Source organism: Stylophora pistillata, chromosome 5 (assembly GCF_964205215.1).
Source record: "Stylophora pistillata chromosome 5, jaStyPist1.2, whole genome shotgun sequence".
In the NCBI taxonomy this organism is placed as follows: domain Eukaryota; kingdom Metazoa; phylum Cnidaria; class Anthozoa; order Scleractinia; family Pocilloporidae; genus Stylophora; species Stylophora pistillata.
Window position 1 is genome coordinate 38,685,632 of NC_142523.1, and position 23,708 is coordinate 38,709,339.

General features: G+C 38.0%; 2 protein-coding genes across 2 annotated transcripts; both read left to right on the forward strand.

The window, feature by feature from the left end:
- On the forward strand, nt 1–1,359 carry LOC148731874 (uncharacterized). Its single transcript, XM_088761957.1, has 3 exons — nt 1–100; nt 598–747; nt 830–1,359. Exons 1-3 carry the CDS (start codon nt 1–3, stop codon nt 1,357–1,359), a joined length of 780 nt encoding a protein of 259 aa, XP_088618083.1.
- Nucleotides 1,360–17,163: 15,804 nt separating this feature from the next.
- On the forward strand, nt 17,164–22,229 carry LOC148731875 (uncharacterized). The gene is made up of 6 exons (XM_088761958.1): nt 17,164–17,541; nt 17,622–17,659; nt 17,779–17,822; nt 17,982–18,029; nt 19,745–20,035; nt 20,729–22,229. Exons 5-6 carry the CDS (start codon nt 19,789–19,791, stop codon nt 20,902–20,904), a joined length of 423 nt encoding a protein of 140 aa, XP_088618084.1. The 5' UTR covers nt 17,164–17,541; nt 17,622–17,659; nt 17,779–17,822; nt 17,982–18,029; nt 19,745–19,788; the 3' UTR covers nt 20,905–22,229.
- The last annotated feature ends 1,479 nt before the right edge of the window (nt 22,230–23,708 follow it).

Consider the following 23,708-nt stretch of genomic DNA (forward strand, 5'->3'; position numbering starts at 1 on the left):
ATGGACAAAACTTGCCAGTTTAACAACGAAACTAAGATTTCCCGCCCAGCCAGTGTGAAGCAGAATGAAGGGTTTATTTATGCTGATAACCCAGACCGTGGTAAGAATATCCTTAAAGCACTGTTTGGCTTTTTGATGTTACATTTATAGTTACATGGATCTGCAATGGTGTAATTCAACAAAATATTGTGAGCAACCACAATTGTTTTCCTTGTTAGTTCGAAAACTGCAAAAAATTACAAGAGAAAATTACAGAAGACTTTGTTACGTAATGAGTCCATTTCGTTACAAGGTGTCGAGATTACGTAACTGATCCGCGTCATTCAATAAACATTTAACTCCAACCGTTAAATTTGTTAAAACCTAACCTTCTATCGTCATATCGACCAATTTATAACTACCAAACGGCATAGATGCTATCCCGTCAAGAACCTTTAGTTAAACTTTAACATACCAACCACAAATTACGATATAAAGTGTTCAATACCTAGTGACAGTTACCTTAATTTAAGAAGTTCAATTGTGCCGTTTACAGTCGCATGACATGCTGTTGACGCATGCTAAGTATTATGATTTGTTTGCATACTTTATTTTTAGCTTTGGTCGGGTCAGTTCCCTTTAGATCTGCAAAGTCTTGTCAAGATATAATCCAGAGGGGAGATTCTACAGGGAATGGAGAGTACTGGATCGACTCAGAAGGAAAGGGGAGCCCCTTCAAGGCTTTTTGTGACATGACAACTGATGGAGGTACGGTTGTGTTTTGTTTATCCAGTTTTTTAATTCTTTTTTTTCAAGAATAAAAATAATTATGGTGTTTTTTAACTCAAAGGAGGCTGGATGTTGGTGTTGAACGTTATTCTGGGAAGTTCCCGATCCCCATGGTGGAATGGCGTCGCCGAACAAACCTTTCAAGGAATCAGTAACTATAGAAAGGGCACAATGGCCTTAGCCAAAAGCGCTATGAAGCAGCTAAGAGCCCACACAAACTTCACACAAATAAGATTTCACTGCAGCAAAGAAAAAGGAACAACATTCCACGTCGCAACGACTCTGAACAACAAAGGTGCAGAAGTGGTGCGATTTTTCAGCGGTGAAAGAGATGAAATGCCAGATTCGTGTGACTCCTTTGTTCGTATGGATGGCGATAACTCAAGGCTGGCTCAGAATTGTTTGAAATGGGCGTACCATGGTAAATGGGGACATTCTAAGCATAGTGCAGGAGAGAGTCGCCTGTACAACTACGCAGCATTTGTAGGCCGCAAATATCACTGGATGATTTCTTCCTCTGGCAGACGGCAATGTGATGATAATAACGACAACCTGTCAACCGAAGCCTTTTGGAAAATCTATGTTCGTTGAAACATGGTCACAGAGAGATGTCTCTGAAATGAAGTTGATGCAGTTGCAACCTGGTAGCGAGAATTTAGCGCACAATCAGAGCTTCATTCCACTGACGATCTCCGTGAAAAGGAACTCGGGCCAGAGCCAATTTTCATGAAGAATGCACATATTGTGTACTTGTTGAACTCTTGTTAATGTTCTAGATATGATCTTAATAGCGAAGTTATCTAGTCTGCTTATCCCACTCATTTGCATTTATTTGAAATGCGAAGCGTGTACATGAAATCACTGCAAACAATTAACTGGAAGGAAAAGTATGAACATTTCTTGTGCAACTGAAAATCTTTTCTCAGCATTTTTTTGTTAGTTACGCAAAGACCAGATTGTATGCTGCTATAAATGTGTTACAATTTTGGCCCACACGTAGTGAAAAAGGTAAACGTACATTAGTTAAGAACTAAAATACTATAACGGTCATAGAACTCCGTCTACAAAAACACGAATATAAAGCATTTTGAATTAGTGTCGTTAAACCTCCCGTTAAAACCGAAGTAATCACAACAGCCAATCAGTGAAACGAGAACTTTATACCACGAGGAGCCGAAGAGAACTTAAATAAAAAACAAGAATATCGCTTGACGCGGGTTTAATTTTGAATCTGATTTGTTGAGGAAACTGTGCGATTTTCAGACCAATCACAAAGCAGAGTGATGCAGAACTCGCGCAATTCCAGATCACTTTCGACACTCAATTGAAAATTGACACTTAATTGACACAATTGAAAATTGCTTTACCATGAAGCTATTCAGTTTCGGCGAAGTACCAATAGGTTTTTCTTGTAGATAGGATTGGAGTTCACGGCCAAAGGAGATTAGCACACCTTAATGATTTATTACCTTCTTGACGAAAATACCTATTTCGTAATAACAAGTACGTTTTAAGGTTTTGATTTTTTAATAATAATAATAATAATAATAATAATAATAATAATAGTAAGGTATTTATATAGCCCTATTTCTATCATTAATTTTATAAATCGGACCGATAAGATCATAAAAACCATGAAAATCTCTAAAACGTGAGTAAAAGAAACTAGCTAATAAGGTAGTCTGTAATAATGAGAGTAATAACTTTAAACTTATATTTAAATTAACTGATTTCCTAGCCAATTAACTAGCTCACCAACTAATCAACTAATTTACTAGCTAACTATCTAGCGGCCTAACGTACTACTTATATAATTAAATAGCTCAGTAAGGAGTAGTCTAATTATAAAATTTGTTAAAAAGGTATGTCTTTTTACAGGTCTTAAAACGTGATAGCGAGCCGCTCACTCTTATGTTGTTTGGAAGAGATTTCTATAGAGTCGGTGCTACAAAAGAGAAACACCTATGACCATAACTTGCTAGCTTAACAGATGGTACTTCAAGGTCAGTATCACGTAGGTGATCGCTCAATTGACAAAAAACTGCCTTTTCAGTTATCTTTGTTGTGACCTTCAGATTTGAGATAGGTCTAAAATTTGAGTAATCCTCAGAGTCCAGATTGTCCTTCTTCAACTTCGGTTTGATCGCTGCTTCTTTTAGTGCAGTAGGCATTGATGCTGATTGGAGCGACATGCTAACGATGTTAGTTAAGACAGGTAGAAGGGCTGATTTACATTTCTTTAGAATAGATGCTGGTATAGGATCAAGATCCCGGGATTTTTCACCGATAGTGTCAACAAAACGCTCAATCTCTCTTTCCGACATCACTCTGAACTCTTTGAATTCGGCATGACAAGGCTTTTTGTTTGCTTCCCAGGACTGGGTACTGGTATTTGCTTCATTGGATAGCTTTGTTCTTATTGTTGCAATCTTCTTGTCAAAAAAGTCGGCAAATTTGTTCGTAAGCTCAATAGTTGAGGATGCGGTCGGATAGTGTCTCTCTACTTTGTGGTTTAATAGCTTGTCAACTGCGTCGAAAAGCACTTTTAGATCTGATGCATTCTCTGAGATAATAGATGAGTAGTATGAAGCCTTTGCGTCTTTAAGCATTTTATTCACAGCCCGACACTGGTCGACATATATCTGTCTGTCAATGCACACCCTTGATGATCGCCAGCGGCGCTCCTTCGCTAGCGGCGCTCCATTTTTTATTTTGGAAATTGTACTTTTAAGTAATTGACTTCCGCAAAGATTCCTGCGAGATGCGATACCCAGCCCATACCCCAACTAAGATTCCTTGTGATCCTTTTCAAATAGCGCTTGAGCATTTTCTATCATTTTTCCAAATTAAAAAAAAATTCATCTCTGTTAAGGATTCTCTAACTGACTGATTCAAAAGAAAAAAGACCATAAACGTAGAAACTAACAGCCGTTCATCTTTTCAAGTTGACAGAAATTTTTGAAACATCACCGTTCAAATGAGACTTCAAGATGCATGCAATATGTATTTATGAACGATTTCCCTTTTTTCTTCCCTTGTTTGCACTTCGGGGTCAACAAAACTGCGAGCTATACTAAACTTTTTAAATTTAGTGAAGTAAATTTACTGCACTGCTTAAAAAGTGCAGTAAATTTACTGAAGCCAGTTGGCTAAGAGGTCTTCGAATATAAATCACTTATGAGGCTGTGGTGACTCTCGATGCTAGAGGGCTGTTTTCTCTTTTTGGTTCATTTCGGCCACATATTTGATAAACACAATTGCTCAGCACTGTTAATTAGCACAGCGTTCTGGGTATGGCTTGGATCTACTTGATCGCGTACACAAATCGTTCACGGTAGATCGGTTGCATTCGTGTTACACTGCCTGCTATTTAGAGCCTGTGTGTCAAAGCCTTAACCTTAGGTTGATGGACAAAACTTGTCAGTTCAGCAATGAAACTAAAATTTCCCGCCCAGCCAGTGTGAAGCAGAATGAAGGCTTTATCTATGCCGACAACCTAGATCCCGATGAGAATGTGTTTAAGATGCCTCAGCAAACGCCCATGCACTTTTATAGATCTTTGTCTTTTAAACATTTAAGGTTACACATTTTGCACGGCTCTGTCTTAATGTGATGAGATAAAATTATCTGAGCCACCAAACTGAGAATCGCCTGTATGACCACGCAGCATTTGTAGTCTTTGTATTTCATTCTGATTTTGTAGTCTTGGAGAAATTTAGAATAATTTTCATTGGTATAAAAAATACCGCACAGGGGAATAGTGCTTTTCGCGCGCCTGATTGGCTGAGTAGCAAGTACTAATCATCCCCGCGCAACCGAAGAGACACATCGCGCATCAAAAATTTCATTTCCGGCAATTGTTTTAGAAACGACTGAACTAAACCAACAGAAACATTTTAATAATTTTGGTTTCTGTATGGTAGATACTAAAACAACTACTCATTTCAGTGTCTTTCAAAGTGGTGAATATTTACCTCCACTTCGGTAAATAATTGATAATTGTTTTTATAGCTTATATTGTCAATCGTTTATTGACGTACATAATGTTTACACTTAATTTTGTCGAGTATTTTTAAAACGAGCCTTTGGATGGGAGAGTGGGTTAGGGTAGCGTCGCAGATATTCCAAACCATGCTCCCGTACATAAGGACGGGTTTAATCAAGGCGTTATAGTATAAGAGTCTTTCCTTTATTGGAAGGTATCTCTTTATCTTTTTCAATAAACCAATACGCTGAGAGAGCTTGGCCTTTAGGCTAGAAATGTGGTCACTAAATGTAAGATCTTGATCGAGTGTTACACCAAGCAATTTACAAGAAGTTACTTGTTCTATTTCAGCCCCATCAAGGGTCACTGACAGGTGATTGCCATTAGCTAATGATGAATGTAGCCTCTTTCCGGTGATAAGTAATGCTTTGGTTTTAACGGCGTTTAGGACCATCCCATTTACGCTAGACCATTTACTTAATTTATCCATGTATTCATGAAGACGTCGTTCCAGTTCCAAAGGTGCGTTATCGATATTAGCGTTGGCTTTAAATGTGGTGTCATCCGCGTAAGCATGAATAATTGAATCCGATCCAACAGCTTCGGGAAGATCGTTGACGAAAATTAAAAACAGTAGAGGTCCTAATATAATAATAATAATAATAATAATAATAATAATAATAATAATGATAATAATAATAATGATAATAATAATAATAATAATGATAGTATGGTATTTATATAGCGCTATTTCTATCACTATCTAATAGCGCTGTACAGTAATTTTATAAATCGGGCCGATAAGTTTATACAAACCATAAAAATCTCTAAAACATGAGTAAAAGAAACTAGCTAATAAGGTAGTCTGTAATAATGAGAGTAAAAACTTTAAACTTATATTTAAATTAACTAATTTCCTAGCCAATTAACTAGCTCACCAACTATTCAACTAATTTACTAGCTAACTATCTAGCGGCCTAACTTACTACTTATATAATTAAATAGCTCAGTAAGGAGTAGTCTAATTATAAAATTTGTTAAAAGGGTATGTCTTTATACAGGTCTTAAAATGTAATAGCGAGCCGCTCACTCTTATGTTGTTTGGAAGAGATTTCCATAGAGTCGGTGCTACAAAAGAGAAACACCTATGACCATAACTTGCTAGCTTAACAGATGATGGTACTTTAAGTAAGTTTTTAGAGGAGGACCTCAGATTTCTGGTCGTTACATAAGGCTTCAACAGTTCAGTGATGTAACTAGGGGCCTGGCCATTGAGCGCTTTGTAGGTCAGAAGTAGTATCTTGTAATCTATGCGCTGGCTAACTGGGAGCCAGTGCAGCTACTTTAAGAAAGGTTTGATATGGTCGTACTTTCTTGTATGAGTGACGACACGAGCTGGGACATTCTGGACATTTTGTAAGCGATCTATCAGGAATTTGGGCAGTCCGTATAGTAGCGAGTTGGTGTTATCTAGCTTAGATGTAATGAATGCATGAACTAACTTTTCAGTATCTGCTAGAGATAGGCAGTCCCTTATCTTGCTAATGTTTCTAAGGTGGAAGAAACAGGCTTTGCAGGTACTGGTGACATGCTTATCTAATGACATGTGCTCATCGAAGATAACTCCAATGTTTCTTGCAGAGGAAGATGGCTCGATCCGCTCACCAGACACATCAACATACTCTACTAATGGGGGTGGACGGTGTCGTGCGCTCAAGATCAATAGCTCCGTCTTTTCTCTGTTTAGTTTCAGTTTATTGCACACTATCCATGAGTCTATCTCAGAAACACATGCCTCTATTTTTGCTATAGAACTGGGTTTTTCGGCTGGGTTGGGCTTGAAAGGGAGATAGAGCTGCGTTTAATCGTCGTAGAGATGGTAATTTAGTCCGTGCCGTCTGATGATGTCCCCAATGGGTGAAGTGTATAGTAAGTATAAAATCGGACCCAGTACTGATCCCTGGGGAACACCGTACCGAAGTTCTTTCGTCTTTGACTTGTTTCCATCGATTATTATAAACTGTTTTCGGTCTTGGAGATAGGATCGAAACCATTTTAGCACATTTCCTTTTACTCCATAGCGTTTTTCCCTTTGTTCTAGTAGTAGATCGTGGTCGACTGTCTCAAACGCCGCAGACATGTCCACAATAGCATGGCAACACATTTTTGATTGTCTATTTCTAAGAGAACGTCATTTTGCACACTCAAGAGGGCAGTCTCTGTGCTTTGAAAACGGTTATATTCAGACTGAAAAGATTCCTCCAGATCATTATCACGTAGGTTATCGCTCAATTGACAAAAAACTGCCTTTTCAGTTATCTTTGTTATGACCTTCAGATTTGAGATAGGTCTAAAATTTGAATAATCCTCAGAGTCCAGATTGTCCTTCTTCAACTTCGGTTTGATCGCTGCTTCTTTTAGTGCAGTAGGCATTGATGCTGATTGGAGGGACATGTTAACGATGTTAGTTAAGACAGGTAGAAGGGCTGATTTACATTCCTTTAGAATAGATGCTGGTATAGGATCAAGATCGCAGGTTTTTTTACCGATAGTGTCTACAAAACGCTCAATCTCTCTCTCCGACATCACTATGAACTCTTTGAATTCGGCATGACAAGGTTCTTTGTTTGCTTCCCAGGACTGGGTACTGGTATTTGCTTCATTGGATAGCTTTGTTCTTATTGTTGCTATCTTCTTGTCAAAAAAGTCGGCAAATTTGTTCGTAAGCTCAATAGTTGAGGATGCGGTCGGAGAGCGGCTCTCTAATTTGCGGTTTATGCTACCTTGAGGAACTCCATTGGTTAGCATAAGTTGAGACGAAGTCGAGTTATTTACAGTAACACACTGTTTGCGATTGAGTAGATAGCTCTGCAATAGCTTTACAACATTATCTGGAAATCCATATGATCTTAACTTTACCAGGAAAATGTCATGATTGATCAAGTCGAATGCCTTGCTATAGTCCACAAAAACTAAGCCGCTGACGTTGTTCTTATCAAGGTCAAGAAGGAATTGGTCCAGAAGAAACAACAAAGCAGTATCCGTGGAGTGGTTTTTACGGAACCCTGATTGGAAGCGGTATAAAAGTGAGTTTTCTGTTAAGTGGGTGTTCACAGCATTGAAGATGTGTCTTTAAAAGACTTTAGAAAGAATAGGCAAATACTAATAGGACGATAGTCTCGAATATCTTGTTTGTTTCCTTGATTCTTGAATAGAGGTTTAACCTTTGCTATTTTCCATTTTGAGGGAAATGTACAAGTTTCAATACAGTGATTTATAATTTTAGCTATGGAGCATAATATTTCAGGAGCTGCAATTCTTAGAACTCTGGCACCAAGCCCACCGATTCGCGTGGCTTTGTATGTAGGTATACTTAGAAGATAATCGTTAACCTCACTGGGAGTTATCTGCGGAATAAAATTCTCAATTTGACTGTTAGATTTGTCTGGTGGACTAGGGAAAGCATCATAATGAAGTACAGGTGTCGCCTTTATGAGACGTTTATATACATCAACGAAGAAGCGGTTAAAGCGTTCAGCGATTGAATGGTCATCCTTTATCAAGTTGTTGTTTTCGTCAGCAATAGGGACAGAGTCGTCGTTATTCTTTGTATCTTTCTTTGGACATTTTTTATTTTTACTCAACTGAGTTTTAAAGTACTGTTCCTTCGCATTTCTTAGTTTCCTCGTCACTTTGTTTTTAACCAGTTTAAAAGCAGACCAATCTTGCTCATTTTGTGTTCTCCTGGCCCTCTTTAGAAGATTATCGCGTTTATTGATTTCGTTGTATAGATCATTAGTGAACCATTTCGGCTGATTGATTTTCTTCACACTCTTGGACTTTAAAGGTGCGTGATTATCAAGAATGTCATTAAAGATTTTGTACCAAGATTGAACAATGTCATTAGCATCTCGAAAAACAAAGGAGATGTCCCAAGGGGCTTCTCTTAGGTCTCGCAGAAAGCACTCTTTGTTGATTTTGTCGATATTTCTGTATTTGATTTTGGAATGTTGTTTATGTTGTTCACCCATGGTTCTGTAGCACCTCAAGATGGTGACCGGAAGGTGATCGGAAAGTCCAGATCTACCTATGGATACTTCTCTAATTCTAGCAGGATGACTAGAATAAATATGGTCTAAGCACGCATCAGAGGCAGGTCTTGTTACCCCGTTTACCATCTGCGTTAATCCAAGACTGTTCAGTGCCTTTGCGAGACAATGTTTTGAATAACAGTTGAAATCAATATAATCCAAATTGAACTCTACTAGAATAATCAATTCATTGTTTTCGAGTTGGGCATTTTCAATATTTTTACCCAAGCTCTAATTGTAATCTTTGTTGGCTGAAGGTGGACGGTAAACACCAGATATCAAAATCGGTCTCTTTGATTTATGAGGACAAATTTGAAGCCAGAGAGCTTCAAGATCATCCAGTTCCAAATCTCTTCGACGTAAAGCCATAACTTTCTCATTTACATACGCAATTATGCCGCCACCTTTCTTCCCGATTCGATCTTTTCTGTGTAATGTGTAGCCGGGTATCATGTAATAGCTGTCTGGAGTTTTACTTGATCCGAACGTCTCAGTGAGAATTAAGACGTCGAGTTTAGCAGCACTGTTGTTGTTCGAGGTGAGCATTAGCGATAGTTCTTCCAATTTGGTGTCAGTCAGTCTTTGGATGTTCCAGTGCAGACTGATAAACCTCTGAAGCTTACAGGAGGTTGAAGATTATTAGGTCCTGGATTGACGGCAATATCGCCAGATAGAAGTATACACAGACAAAATTGGCCAAGCTTAAAGAACCGCGACAACGCGTGGAGCTTCAAATTCAATTGGCAAGGTGTGCATTTCGAAGGCTTTGACTTACAGTTGAACGTAGGTGGAGCAGATATCCTTCCCAATGAAGAGTCTGACTGTAGAGCGATCGAACTCAGGTGTAATTGATAATTGAAGTAAATTGGCTAAGTAAAACGCTGAAAATAGTCAATAGAAGTACGACTACAAAACATGTCTGCACGCCATGACTAATTTATCCCGATTTTGCGTATGTCAAACAATCGGCCGCACCCAAAGGCTTAGGCAGATAATACCATTGTAAAATTATTGTAAAAATAACGGAACTGCATGAGCTCTTGGATCAGCGAAGAACATTAGGCTAAGGGCTCTCTTCTGAAGAATTAGTAGTTTATGAAGATGTGCTTCAGCAGTGTGTGTAGATACTATTTTTATCTTTTACGTGTGAGGATTTTGGTGTGGCCATGGTTACCAACATAATAACCCAATTACAATAGAGCTTCTCGCTCAGGCGCGTGGTCGGTTGATTTGAAATTTTATCAGTATCTAAATAATAAACAGAACATTACATGGCCGCTTGGGGGTACGAATGTTATCTTCTCGTGCTGAAAGTATCTCTCACTCATTCGCTGCGCAAACTGGAAGATGAAATTCGTATCCCCGCGCGGCCATGTAATATCCTCTATGTATGCCCTGTATATGCAGATGAGGTACCAGTTGTGAGCCCTGTCGTATGGCGATGTTTATCACAGTTAAAAAAATTCCTGTGGGATATTTTACTCCAGCTGAGTACGTGCGTTCTTTTTTAAAATAGCCTTGTGTGTTTTTCTCGTGTTTTTTGAGTGATAAAACATAGATACCACTGCTAGATAATCGTTAAATGAAAGATTGAAAGACTTTTATATTGACAGAAATAAATTAAAACTTTTGGTGTCTGTCTGGTTTATTCTAAAACAATTATTCATCTCAGTGTTAGTGAAAGTGGTGGATATTTACCTCCCCTTTAAGTTGGTTTTTTCTTATCCACTTTTCCACAGAATTTGCTCTGGAAATTACTTAAAACTCTTTGAGAGTAACAGGTGATTGCAATTTTGGTTTAACGAAAGTGGAATTAAAGTATATGGTAAAAAAGAAAAGAAAAAAAAGAAAAGCTTTATTGTCGATACGCCCCTCAACGTACATGCAGGTGAGGTACCAGTCGAGAGCCTTGCCCTATGGCGATGTTTATCATATCGGAGTAGAAAATCCCTGAGGGATATGTTACTTTAACAGAGGTCACGTGCCTGTCTTTTCAAAATAAGGTTGGTGTATTTTTTTTCGTGTTGTTTTTCAGTTATAAAACATATACCACAGCTAAAAAGTCGTTAAATGATAGATTTAAAGAATAGTAATGATATTGACAGAAATACAGTAATACTATTTGTCCTTGTGTGGTATATACTAAAGCAATTATTTACCTCAGTTTTTAGTAAAATTGATGGCTATTAACCTTTACTTCGGTGAATAATTATTAATCATAGCTTACATTCTCCAACGTTTATTACAACAAAGGTTTTTTTATTTCAAAGTAGGTTGGATATTGGTGTTGAACGTTATTTTGCGTAGCTCCTGATCTTCATTTTGGAATGGCGTCGCGGAAAAACCTTTCAAAGAGTCAGTAACTATAGAAACGGCACAATGGCCTTAGCCAAAAGCGCTATGAAGCAGCTAAGAGCCCACACAAACTTCACCCAAATAAGATTTCACTGCAGCAAAGACAAAGGAACAATATTCCACGTCGCAAGGACTTTGAACAACAATGGTGCAGAAGTGGTGCGATTTTTCAGTGGTGAAAGAGATGAAATGCCAGACTCGTGTGACTCCTTTTTTCGTATGCATGGCGATAACTCAAGGCTGGATCAGAATTGTGCGACACGGGAACTTCATGGTGAATGGGGACATACTGAGTATGGTGCTGTAGAGAATCGCCTGCACATCCACGCAGCATTTGTAGCCTTTAGATATAAATGGACAATTCCTACCTCAGGCAGATGGTTTTGTGATGATGATTATAACTGCAACCTGTCAACCGGAGATTTTTGGAAAACCTATTTTGTTGGAACATTGTAGCAGAGGGCTGTCTCTGAAATGAAGTTGACGCAGTTGCATCCTGTTAGCGAATATTTAATGCACAATCAGAGCTTGATTCCACTGACTCCGTGAAAAAGAAACTCGGATCATGGCCAATTTTCATAAAGAATGCACATATCGTGTACTTGTTAAACTCTTCTGAATGTTGTAGAAATAATCCAAAAAGCGAAGTTATCTAGTCTGCTCATCCAACTCATTTGCATTTACTTGAAATGCGAAGCGCGTAAATTAAATAATTGGAAATGATTAACTAGAAGGAAAAGTATTAAAATTTCTTGTGCGACTGAAATCTTTTTTCAGCATTTTGTGGTACTTATCCAAAGACTATATTGTATTCTACCATAACTGAGTGACAATTTTGGCCCACCCGTAGAAAAAAAGGTAAACCTATATAACTTAAGGACTAAAATACTATAACGGTCATCGAACTCTGTCTACTAAAACACAAAAAGAATTCATTTCAAGACGGTGTGGTTAAACCTCTAGACAAAACCAAAGTAATTACAACAGCCGATCAGAAAAACGAAAAATATCACGAGGAGCCGATGAGAACTCAAGATAAAAACAAACAATTTCCTTGAAAGTGGGGAAACGCCAATGACCAAGTCGTACATAGGTTTAGCTTTAAATCTAATTGGTCGAAAAAACGCCGCGAGTTTTCAGACCAATCACAGAGCGGAGTGATGCAGAACCTGCACAATTCCGGAGCCAAAAGCAATATCGCGATAACAACTATGAGGCGCGTGGAACCCGTATTTAGAGAAAAGCCAAATATCTAATCTCCAAAATTAGAATTACAACTGTAATTTGTGCAAAATAAAAGCGCGCGACATGTCCACATACGCTTTTGTGACGCCAGTTGCGAGTAATAGTGCTACACTTAAGTTTCACGTCTGCTAGCGTCTGCTAATTTCGAAAGAGAGAAAGTTTCACATAAGTTTTTCACTGGCCATGGCTTCTCAAAACGCAGGTAAGTTTAAAAACTTCTCCCCTGAAAGTCCACGATGAGTGATTCTGGCTCTATGTCTCGAGATCGTAGCGAACTATGAAGAATGCTTTTAGAGCATATAGATTAGACGCATATATATTCTCACCTTTAAAACAATGAAAGGGCTGCATGTACGATGCAAGTCTTGAAAAGCTGTTAGCAGAGTCTGGATCATTGTTCGTAAAATAGGTTTATCATTACTGAATACGATTTTCAGGAGGCGCAAAAATAGATGAAGTTTTGAAAATAAACGGGATGAACGGGGATTCCTTATTTGGAATTCTTTGCAAAATTGAAACATTTGAATAGTGTTGGACTAAGTATGTTGCTCGTGATGCTTCAGTTTTCTTTTTTTTTTTGTCTTACATGACGGAAGAGTGATTTTCTGGGCTAGATTTGTTAACCATTTGTTAAATGTTAAGTTCATTGTATCCGTGGCTGTTTATAAAACAAACGGTTCGGGCGCGTGCAACTGTTGGCGTTAGCGCCACTTCGAGTAACATTCGTTATACCGATCTTTAGTTATCACGTTGCCATTGAGGCGGCTGAACACAGTTTTTGCGCGCGCTTTTGCAGATGCAATTCAGCGCGCACACAAAGACTGCAAAAAACAAACATGCTTTCAATAGAGCGATCATTTTATTTACTCAACACGTATTCGCACTATCTTTGCTATTTTTCTCTATAGTTGGCGCAGTGTATTGCGGACTTTAATCTTTTATTATAAAGACATGTAAGAAAAGTTAACGGTGTAAAGAACGCAGCAATTCTCAGCTTTTTTGTCGTTGCCGAAAGAACCTAGTTAAATGCAGTGCATGCGTAGTAAGTAAAAAAAATTTCGATTGAATGGAAAATTGCTTTCTCGGAAATATCCCTATTTCTTGAGAACCACTATTTAGAATTCCACGAAATTTGGCACGAAAATACTTTAAGAAATAAGTAACTGGAGTATTGAAAAAAAATTGATTCTTAGCAAAGGAAATTCCAGATAATCGAGTGAACCTTCAACAAGGGATAATTAAAGATCCCTCTGTTAAATTGTTAGCAAAATGGCGTTAACTTGTGAGTATCGTTACCAACTCGTTGAATGCAAATTATAAAGAAAATTTGATGACTAGGTTTTCTACAAATACACAAAACCGATTTTAGAGACCTGTTTATATTTATTCATGTCGCCATGGCAACGGCAGATACGTCAGCTTAACTATCAAAAACATTAAGTTTGTGTTCTTAACTTGCTCGCTGCCAGTTTTGGGGACTGAGAGATCAAGGGTGTTAGAGAAAATGGTGAAAGAAACACAGGTATCAAAAACTATGTTCAGCCGCCTTTAAAAAAGATCACGTAGCCGTGTGGCGAATGCGACAGTGAACTTTTATTAATCAATTACATAGCTTTCCTTAATGAGAATAAGAAACTTCATTTCTTAGCTACGATCATGGTGATATTTTGTTTATGATCTCTAATATCTACGACCGTCTTATAAACCATGAACACTTTCCTGTTACAGACTCTGGCTGAAACTTTGACAAAGCTTAATAATTAGGATATGAAAGTTTTCCTCGTAGATGGAACATCAACGAATAGCGAGTTTTTGTGTTTATAATGAAAAAAATTAATGATTCTTGTTAGTGCCTTTTTTATTTCTTAGATCCCCGTCAAAGTCAAGAAGAACTTGAAAAACTTCTCTCCGCTTTGGAGGAAGACAATAGGGTAAAACATAACTTTTTGATCTTCTTAATCAGCACTAAGTATGAGAACCTTCAACTAAATGTGAGAATTCACTTAAGTTTTCTGCGTACAAAAGTTCGAACTACAATTTTCTCCTCTTGTTTGGAGCCTTAGACTTCTCGAAGACTTCATTCACAGCGAAATTTTGTATTTAATTCAATCTAGCATGTATATTCTTGCACCTTAATAGACGACGATGGACCCGAGCTTATGTATCTACATCGATAGTCAATCGTTTATTTATCTATTAATTCTTTGTTTGCCTGTTTATGTTTCCTCATCTTCCACTAACCCTCTGTGCGAACGCGCGCACAGCCTTAACTTTACGCATCTGAAAGTGCCTCACATGAAAAGTTTTGGAAGTTAAAAGAAACAGTATTTCTGGATCACGATTGAAATTATTTGAACTACTAATACTTAGTAAACTTTTTGCTCTTAAATTCAGAAATTGGAGATAGATCTGAGTGCTCAGAACAAGAAAATCGTCAACATATCGGCATTCCGTGCGTGAGTAGTAAATAAATGATGCAAATAAATTATTCATGAAAGAAATTCATGGTTAGTGTTGCATACCGTCCCAGACAATATTAACAGCTACTTTGCAGAATTTCTCCTGAAACAATTAACAATTAGATTGAGAGCTCGAAACTTCTATCGAGTGATATTTCCAGTTTTAGTCCTATTTCGATAGATATTTAAAATCAACCGAATTATAACCTTCTTCTCTAAACGTTTTCCTATCGTCCTCAAAAAAGTTAATAAAACGGCTTTTTTCGATTTCAGGGATACTGGACGGGCTATGGCCGAAGAGTTAGTGAGACTTGAGACGGAAAGAGAAAATTTACTGGTATGAGATAATCATTGTTAATGCTGCCAGTGTATGATTGCCAATAGGCCGTCTTGTTAGTAAAACAAGGCTACTGAAATTACTTAAACTGTGGAGATGCCCACATCGTATACTGTATTGGGAAGACTATAGACGAAGTGCCAGCTGCGTTAAATCAATCCCTAAAAGAGTTGTATGCCTGGTGCGTGAAGAACAGGCTAACGCCACACCCAAAGAAATCAGAATGTATGCTAATTTATAGAGGATCGATCACTGGCCCTCTACCACCCACATACCTCGGAGGTAACAACTTAGAAAGGATTACACATAGTCGACTTTTGGGTGTGACCATCGATCACAAGCTTGGCTGGTCCACTCATATAAAGGAACTGACGAAGAGTTTCGCTAATAAACTAAGCCTTATAAAGAAGAGCAGATTCTTACCTAAACGGGATCTCTTAAACCTACATTTTTAAGTTATAATTCCTGCAGTAACGTACGGCATATCCATATGGGGAAGTACAAACCGACAAGACGACCTCGATTGACCTGAAAGAGTACATTGCAGGGCAGCAAGAGTCATTTTCAATTTCGCTAAGGGTATACAGTCAGCGGAAGTTCTCACCAGGGCTAAATGGGACACTCTAAGAACTTTCTATAAACAATCTATCCTGAAACTAACTTATAAGATGTACCACAATGATTTACCATCCTGTATGACGCACATATTGGGAAATCGCAAACCTCGTATAATTTAAGGAACAGTCTTAAGTTGGAAATCCTGCCTTTGAAATCGAATATCAAAAAGCATTCCCTATCTTATAGAGGTTCAGTTTTGTGGAATTACCTGCCAATCGAGTGTCGTAACGCGCATAGTGTGAAAAGTTTCTTCAGGATGATTAAAAAGCTTGCTTTGGTCAGGGACATTGACTTTTCTAATCTATTCTGTAAAAGATAGTTCAGGAACATTGACTTTTCTAATTTATTCTGTAAAAGATAGTTCCTTTCTAAGGGAAGTATTTTTAGGTCTATAATTTTATTAGCTAGATAATACTATCAATTATTAATCTAAACATTATCTTACGTTTACACATAAGTCTTATTTTATATTATACTATAACTATTGTTTATGTATCTTTTTATTTATATACCTATACACGACCCCACATGCTGCATAGCTTCAATACTTATCGCGTTTAAATAAAGGTTTTACTCACTTACTTACTTACTTACTTAATTACTTACTTACTTACTTACTATCTGTACATCTCGCGAGTCTAGGAGGGTTGTTTTCTTCAGTGGCACGAAGCAAAGGGAGGGCCCGTAGTTCAGGGGGTCAGGGGGGTCAGGGGGTCAGGGGGGTCAGGGGGTCCGGGCGCCTTCGGGTCCAGATTCTCCCTTCCCACTCCTGTGGGTTTTTTCACTTCTTGTCAGGTATCAATATTCTTACAACGACAAGATCATATATTGCCTTTACGTTCTTTTTCTTCGTTTCTTTTTGTTATTTATTTTTAACCAAGAGGGAAGGCTGTAGGGACATAGGTTGGTCGAAAAACATTTTAGACCCCATGTCAAAAATGCCTGGATCCGGTCCTGTTGGCTTTTGTTGCTATTTAAATTATTATGACAATGCTTTCGTCAAAACACTTCGACAAGTTGACTTAGCAATGTTCCTTATTCATGTCTCACTAAATCTTCTATCTGTGGACAGGATGAAATGAAAAAGTTAGAGAAGGATAACGAAGGCTACACGAGGCAAGACTTAAAAACATGCTATTCAACCTCGTAATATTTAATTGAATTTTCTGGTCAGTGTGAGTATCTGACCAAATGCGCACCTACCCCTCCCCTAACCCAACACTAACCCCAACTTGTTACTAGTTGACTGTTGTTGTTGGGCTAGGGAGGGGTTGGTATGTAGTTATTTGGATATTAGCAGATACAAGTTTTCAGTGCATTAGTTTTCGGTTATAAAAGGGGAATATAACTTGCAAAATCTGCTGGTTTGTACGATTTTCTCAGTTTCCCGGTGCCGATGATAGTTGTTATTCTGCAGACCTATCTTTCAATCAGAATCGTTGACAAAAAAGAGGTTTTGTTGAACAACTGAAATGTATAAGAATCTGTCATCGCTTTTGCGTTAGATCCCTATAATGATCTTTCAGTTGCGACATTTCTTGAAGATTAGAGGCTTTAGGCGTTGATAACAAAAAATAGGGTGATTTGTCCTTTTAACAAAAGTGAGAGTGATCTGTCGTTTTTAATATTGTTTTCAGGGAGCTGGAAGAACACGATAGACGATCACGTGACCGACAGGAGCTGGTAAGGTGGCATACATTTTACAACAAATTGTGGAAAGTTTGCCAGATATGTGATTCATAAATCCTTTTATTTCTAAGCAGGAAATCGTGAGCAATTCTGATGTGGAAGAACTCGAGAGGTAAACAGCATTATATATAATTTGAAATCTTTAACACGCCATTCTTAAGTACCCCATCCGACAAAGTTAAGAATTCTTCAACAGGCAACTTGACTATTTCCTCTCATATCTTTATGTAGAAAAAATGCGCTGCTCACGGAAGAAATAAGGGGTATTCTACAAAGTAAGTCTATGGTTTTATTCACATACAAGAGCGTTTGTCGCTCTCCTTAAACTTAGGAATTTCAACCGCTTTAAATGAATGCTTTGATTTTATTTCTGCTGTAAAATTCCAAGAATAAACAGAACACTAATTGTTTTTCATTATTATATTTTCCATTAGATTGAAATTTTGATTTCCACTATAGCAGCATTAACCACGAAAATACAGGTTTGTAAACAGCTTTTAGCTCCACAACCTAAAAATAAATTGGTGTACAGAAGCTGCCAATAGGACCTTTCACAGCTGTGTACTTAGTTGCCAAGCCTTTGATTTGGAGTGAGGCTAAAGATGACCTTGTCGTGATAGAGACCTGTATCTAGCTAGCATGATAACAAAGGGATTTACAATTGAAAGACACCAAGGTTTGTATCATAACAAGGTCATCCCTCTCCTCACTCCCGTTAAAAGGCTTGGCAACCAAGCACACAACTGTAAAGTGGACTATTAGTGATCGTCTATCTCCTTTTTATTGGTCAACGGACGCCACATGTGTTTCATGAATCATCATGAAAATCAAAATAATATGATTTTCATTTTTACTATCTCCTTCAGTCACTTTCGGAAGCTTCATTGAATGAGCGTTAAACGCAAGCTCAACCAACTCGGCCTTTCTTTTACACTTTCCTTCCGAGTTTGTATCCTTCTTCCTTGAAGGAAGGTTCGCAACCACGGCAACTTTTGACGCTGAAAGTATTGTAGATTGTTCTCACCTTTTTTTCCGACGTGGCCATGACAACGATGATTACTTCAATTTACTTTCAACTCGAAGAAACTACAAATTTACACTAGAAAAACGATAATAACCCAAGAAAACAGTTTCTGCTCGAAGATGTGAACAACCAAAGCTCGATTCGAATGAATTTTATTCCCCGGAGCCTCACTTGGGTGTTGAAGTCTCGCTACCAGTCTCTTACGTTGAAAGATATCGAAATTGGTCTATTGGCAAGCATTTTCATGAAGCGCATGGTAGGAGGGATCGTTTGAATGATAGTCATTTTAAGATTCTGAGAAAGTGTCAAAGCAAATATGATTGTTTAGTGTTTGAAATGCTTTATATTAAGAAATTCAAACTTAATCTGAACGTGCAAACGGACTCCATACGTGCTAAACTTTTTGTTTAACCCGCAAATTATCTTATCTTATTGTTCGTTTTTAGTATTTATAGAACTTATTTTTATACATTCTTGACTCGATAATGACGTTATGTTAACGTCGAAACGTCGTCGATTTTAGCTTTCTATAGCTTTTTAGCGTTTTTGAATTTTACAATGTTATCAAGCAACGTTTGTCGCAAGTTTTTATCGTCAAATGTTATTCCAAGTCACTTCATCTACGTATGTCAATCAATTCTTAATTATTTGATCAATTCCTATCAGATTTGCCAACCTCTGCTGGTAGTAATCACGTCATCGTAAGCAAATGCAGTGAAGATATGGAAATGGAAAAAAGCATGATGTGTGCACATATGTTTCTTAAGAAAATGAAGGATGGTCCTGTAAACTGCAGATTTGTTATTTCAGAATTTGTTGGTGTTTTTTCTTTTTGTGTGCTTCAAGAAAACTACCGCTACTTAGACAGCAAAATATCAGATTCGTAAGAGCTATAAGACGTCACCGCGCAAATTAAAACAGGCAACAGCACAGATAATTTCTTCATTATCGGAGGATCATGTTTGAGGGGAGTGTTAGAATTCTAAAGTGGGGATCAGGTTAACAACTCCCAAACTTCTCAGGGGTATTGTGGCTGTGTGACGATAAAAAGTCGACTCCCCCCCCCACCCCAATGACCGGTCCCTCAAATAACCCTGAGATAAATAACTACCTTCTACATGCTTTGATTCCTTTACTAACACCGTTATTTTGATTTTGTTCTCACCTTTGCAGTCACGAATTGATGAAATTCATGGGCTGCATTAATTAAGAACTTTATGCTTGACCAGTGCTACGGTGATTACCTCAAAACTCACCACAGTATGATGGAGCCAATAGGACCAATCACCGCCATGAGAGCCAAACATTACAATTTCGGTCGGTTGTTGTGTGGTGTGGACGGAAGTGGTTATAACGTCATCACTGACATGCTGAAATGCAAGAAAGAGTTTTACGACAAAGGAAAAAAATGCGCTAAGCCATTCCACGACAAATTCAAGACTAAGGCTAAACCAGAGGACTTATGCAAGTAAGATACCGATATTCAATGGAGTGTCCAAAGTAATCAGCGATTGCTTTGGTTTGTCCTTTTTAAGCAGTGTGATTGGTTAAAAAACTCCCGCCACGTTCTCGACCAATACGTAAAGCGAGTAATTAATCAATCACGATTTGGTTACTCGGGTTTTCCGCCCTTCGGGCATTTTGTCGTTTTCTAATCTTTTGACATCTGTTTTGCTGTTGTGATAACCTTGCTTTTGTTCTTGCTTTTTGCGACTCTCAATCGAAAAGCGCTCAAACAAACTTTTACGAGATTTATTTAAGGAGTCTATCATAAGGCCTAACGCGTGCTCTTTACGAGGCCTTTACTTTTGCACAACAAAAGCTTTAGAGGTAACAACTTGAACTGTGATGAATTTGCCTAAACCCAGGACTAACTCGCTAAGTTGGAATAACCCTCTGATTTTGTCAGAAACGGTTGAGTAGGAGTTACTTTGATAAACACATTACACTAGATCTTGATACGTAAATGAGTCATTTATACAGTTGTGACGGTAATTAACTTTGCAAAGCAAATTATAGGGAAAACTCCCCTTAATCACCTGGTTCTGCATGCTAAATAGATTTTTTCAAAAATGGAAGCTCTTAAAGATTTGCTTACTTCTCAGTTGAAATAATAATCATCAAAACTGCGTATTTATTTCAGATATTTCATGTAAGCAAAGGAGTGTCAGGGAGATTTGATGAAGAAGTACTGCACACTAAGCAAGCCCCCAAAATATGATCCTTTCAATCCATTCTGTCCTGGCGATAAGTATCCATCTGCTGGAGCAGGAAAATTATACACGACTTTGGCCCTTGTATTTATGGGTCTTGCTCTTCATCTTTTATTATAAGCCTCAGGCAGCGAGTGCACAGGAGTTTCCCAATATACAGTAGAACACTGTAGAATCGTATTTTTTTTTTTTTTTTTTTTTTTTTTGCGGGGTGAATAAAGTTTATTATAGCTCGAACTGTAGAATTTTTCGAAATCTCTTTATTGCAGATGTCGAATGCATCCGTCCTCACGAACCTCAGAAATTTTCTCTTGAATCAGCCATTTGAAGATTTTGCCAGCTGTTATGCTGATTCCAAGTGTTATTTTTCTTAGTTATCATTTCGTTTATATCATTATCATTCAGTCTTCATATACCGTGTTTGATTTTTTTCCTGTTTTCTTTTGGTACTAGCATTGGAAATATAAAGTAGAGTGCTTCTCACACATATCAGTGCGATGTTTCACTGTTGTTGCAGATAGTAAATTACAAACGGACTAACTAATTTGCTTTTATCAGCTGATATAAAGCTGACGTTGCAAGCGTTTACCCTTCTTCAGAGCGAATTAACTGACCGACTAACTGACTGACTGACTGTCGGGTTAGTTGGCAGGCTAATAAGCTGACTGACTAACTGGTAATAACCAACTTTGCCATTTTGTTATGGTGTAAGTTATTTCGCACAATACAGCTGTTATTCATTGTTCTCCGGGAATTTTCCATCGCATGTTTGGAATTGTGCCTGGCAGGTCGAGCTAATGGGTATTTACATTACCTTAAAATTTAAGGCGTAAAACGGCGCGGAAAAGGGTTGGAGAATTTATTGCAATTGAGCAAATTGTCGTGCTGATATGGCAGATTTTTAATGACTTCTTTTTCAGTCTTCGTCTACTTTGACCTAGTTTTATAAAAGGAATCAACTGCTTCTCTGCCTCAAACATTTTCTTTTCTCAATCGGCGTGACAGCTTTTGAATTTTTGAACGGTTACGAAGTCTCGGACTCCAGAGACAAGAGAGCACAAATATAAGTCTCTTATGTTGATTAGATCCCAAAATGAGTTTCTCGTTTGCTTAAATTACAGAGCGTGATTTTCAGAAAAAAAAATGACTGGGTTAGAAAACGTATTCGGCTCGATAAAGTCGGAGCTCCAATGTCGATTCAAGAGACAAAAACGCGAAAAGAACTGATTTTAGAAAACGCGCTTAAATGGGCAAAACATTTGCATTGCCAGTCTTTTCATAACTTTCAGTTCAGCGTTACTTTCCAATTAGTGACATTTTTTTGGCGATTTTACTCGATTGTCATACTACCTGCTAAGATAATCTACATGTAGTTGGTAACTAATGCGATGAGGGTGATATCGCAGAGACATTAAATATGTATAAAAAAGTCTTTGACTATAGAACACGTTTGAGGCTGTGGTCATTGTCGATAACAGATGACTGTTTTCTCGTTTTGGTTCATTTTGGTCTCATGTTCAATGAACATATCCGCTCAGCAGTGTAGATTGGCACATCGTTCTGAGTATGGCTTGGTTCTACTTGATCACGTTTACGAATCGTTCGCTGTGGATCGATTGGTTTCGTGTTACATTGCCTGCAATTTAAAGCCTGCGTGCCAAAGCCTTAACTTTAGACTGATGGACAAAACTTGCCAGTTTAACAACGAAACTAAGATTTCCCGCCCAGCCAGTGTGAAGCAAAATGAAGGCTTTATTTATGCTGACAACCCAAATCGCGGTGAGAATGCGTTTTAGATGCCTTAGGAAACGCCCATGCACGTTTATCGATCTTTGTCTTTTAAACGTTGAAGGTTACATTTTTAACACGGCTCTGGCTTAATGTAATTAGGTAAACTCGTCTGAGCCATTACAATTTAACATTGTTACTGTGATTGATGATGAAATTACTTGGAAAAAATTTGTGAGCCTGAAGGAAAGAATTTTGTAATTGTTAACCTTTCTAAAACATTCACAAGATCACCTTTATGGTTTGTTTCTTTTCGAAATATCAAACCTCTACCGTCAAATGGCCTAAAGTGCAACATTGACCGTGTCTCGTCAAAACGGCGTGTTTTGTATGTTTTATGGTCATAAAGACTATCTCATTACCACCCTTGCCGCAAATCTTGCATAAATTGTACAGTATCCATCGATCAATATGTGAAGGCAGGTGCCTTTATTAAAAAGTGTTACTTATGCTATTTACAATATCGCGACATACATTTGACAAATGCAGAATGTATTGATTTGTGTTTATTTTGTTGATGTTGTTGTTGTTGTTAAAGCTTCACTCGGGTCAGTGTCCTTCAGAGCTGCAAAGTCTTGTCAACATATCATTCAGAGTGGAGATTCTACTGGGAATGAAGAGTACTGGGTCGACCCACAAGGCAGTGGGAACCCCTTCAAGGCTTTTTGTGACATGACAACTGATGGAGGTACGGTTGTATATTTCTTTCCACTTTGTGATTTTTTTTTTTGTTAATTTTTTTTATAACTGATGTTTTCTTTGAATTCAAAGGAGGTTGGATGCTGGTGTTGAATGTTATTTTAAGAAGTTCCTCATCTTCATGGTGGAATGGCGTCGCCGAACAAACCTTCCAAGGTATTAGGAACTATGGAAATGGCACAATGGCTTTAACCAAAAGCGCTATGAAGCAGCTAAGAGCGAGCACCAACTTTACTCAAATAAGATTTTATTGCAGCAAAGAAAAAGGAACAACATTCCACATTACAACAGCTCTGAACGACAAAGGTGCAGAAGTGGTGCGATACTTCAGCGGTGAAAGAGATGAGATGCCTGATTCGTGTGACTCCTTTGTTCGTATGGATGGTGATAACTCAAGACTGGCTCAGAATTGTACGACATGGGCATACTATGGTAAG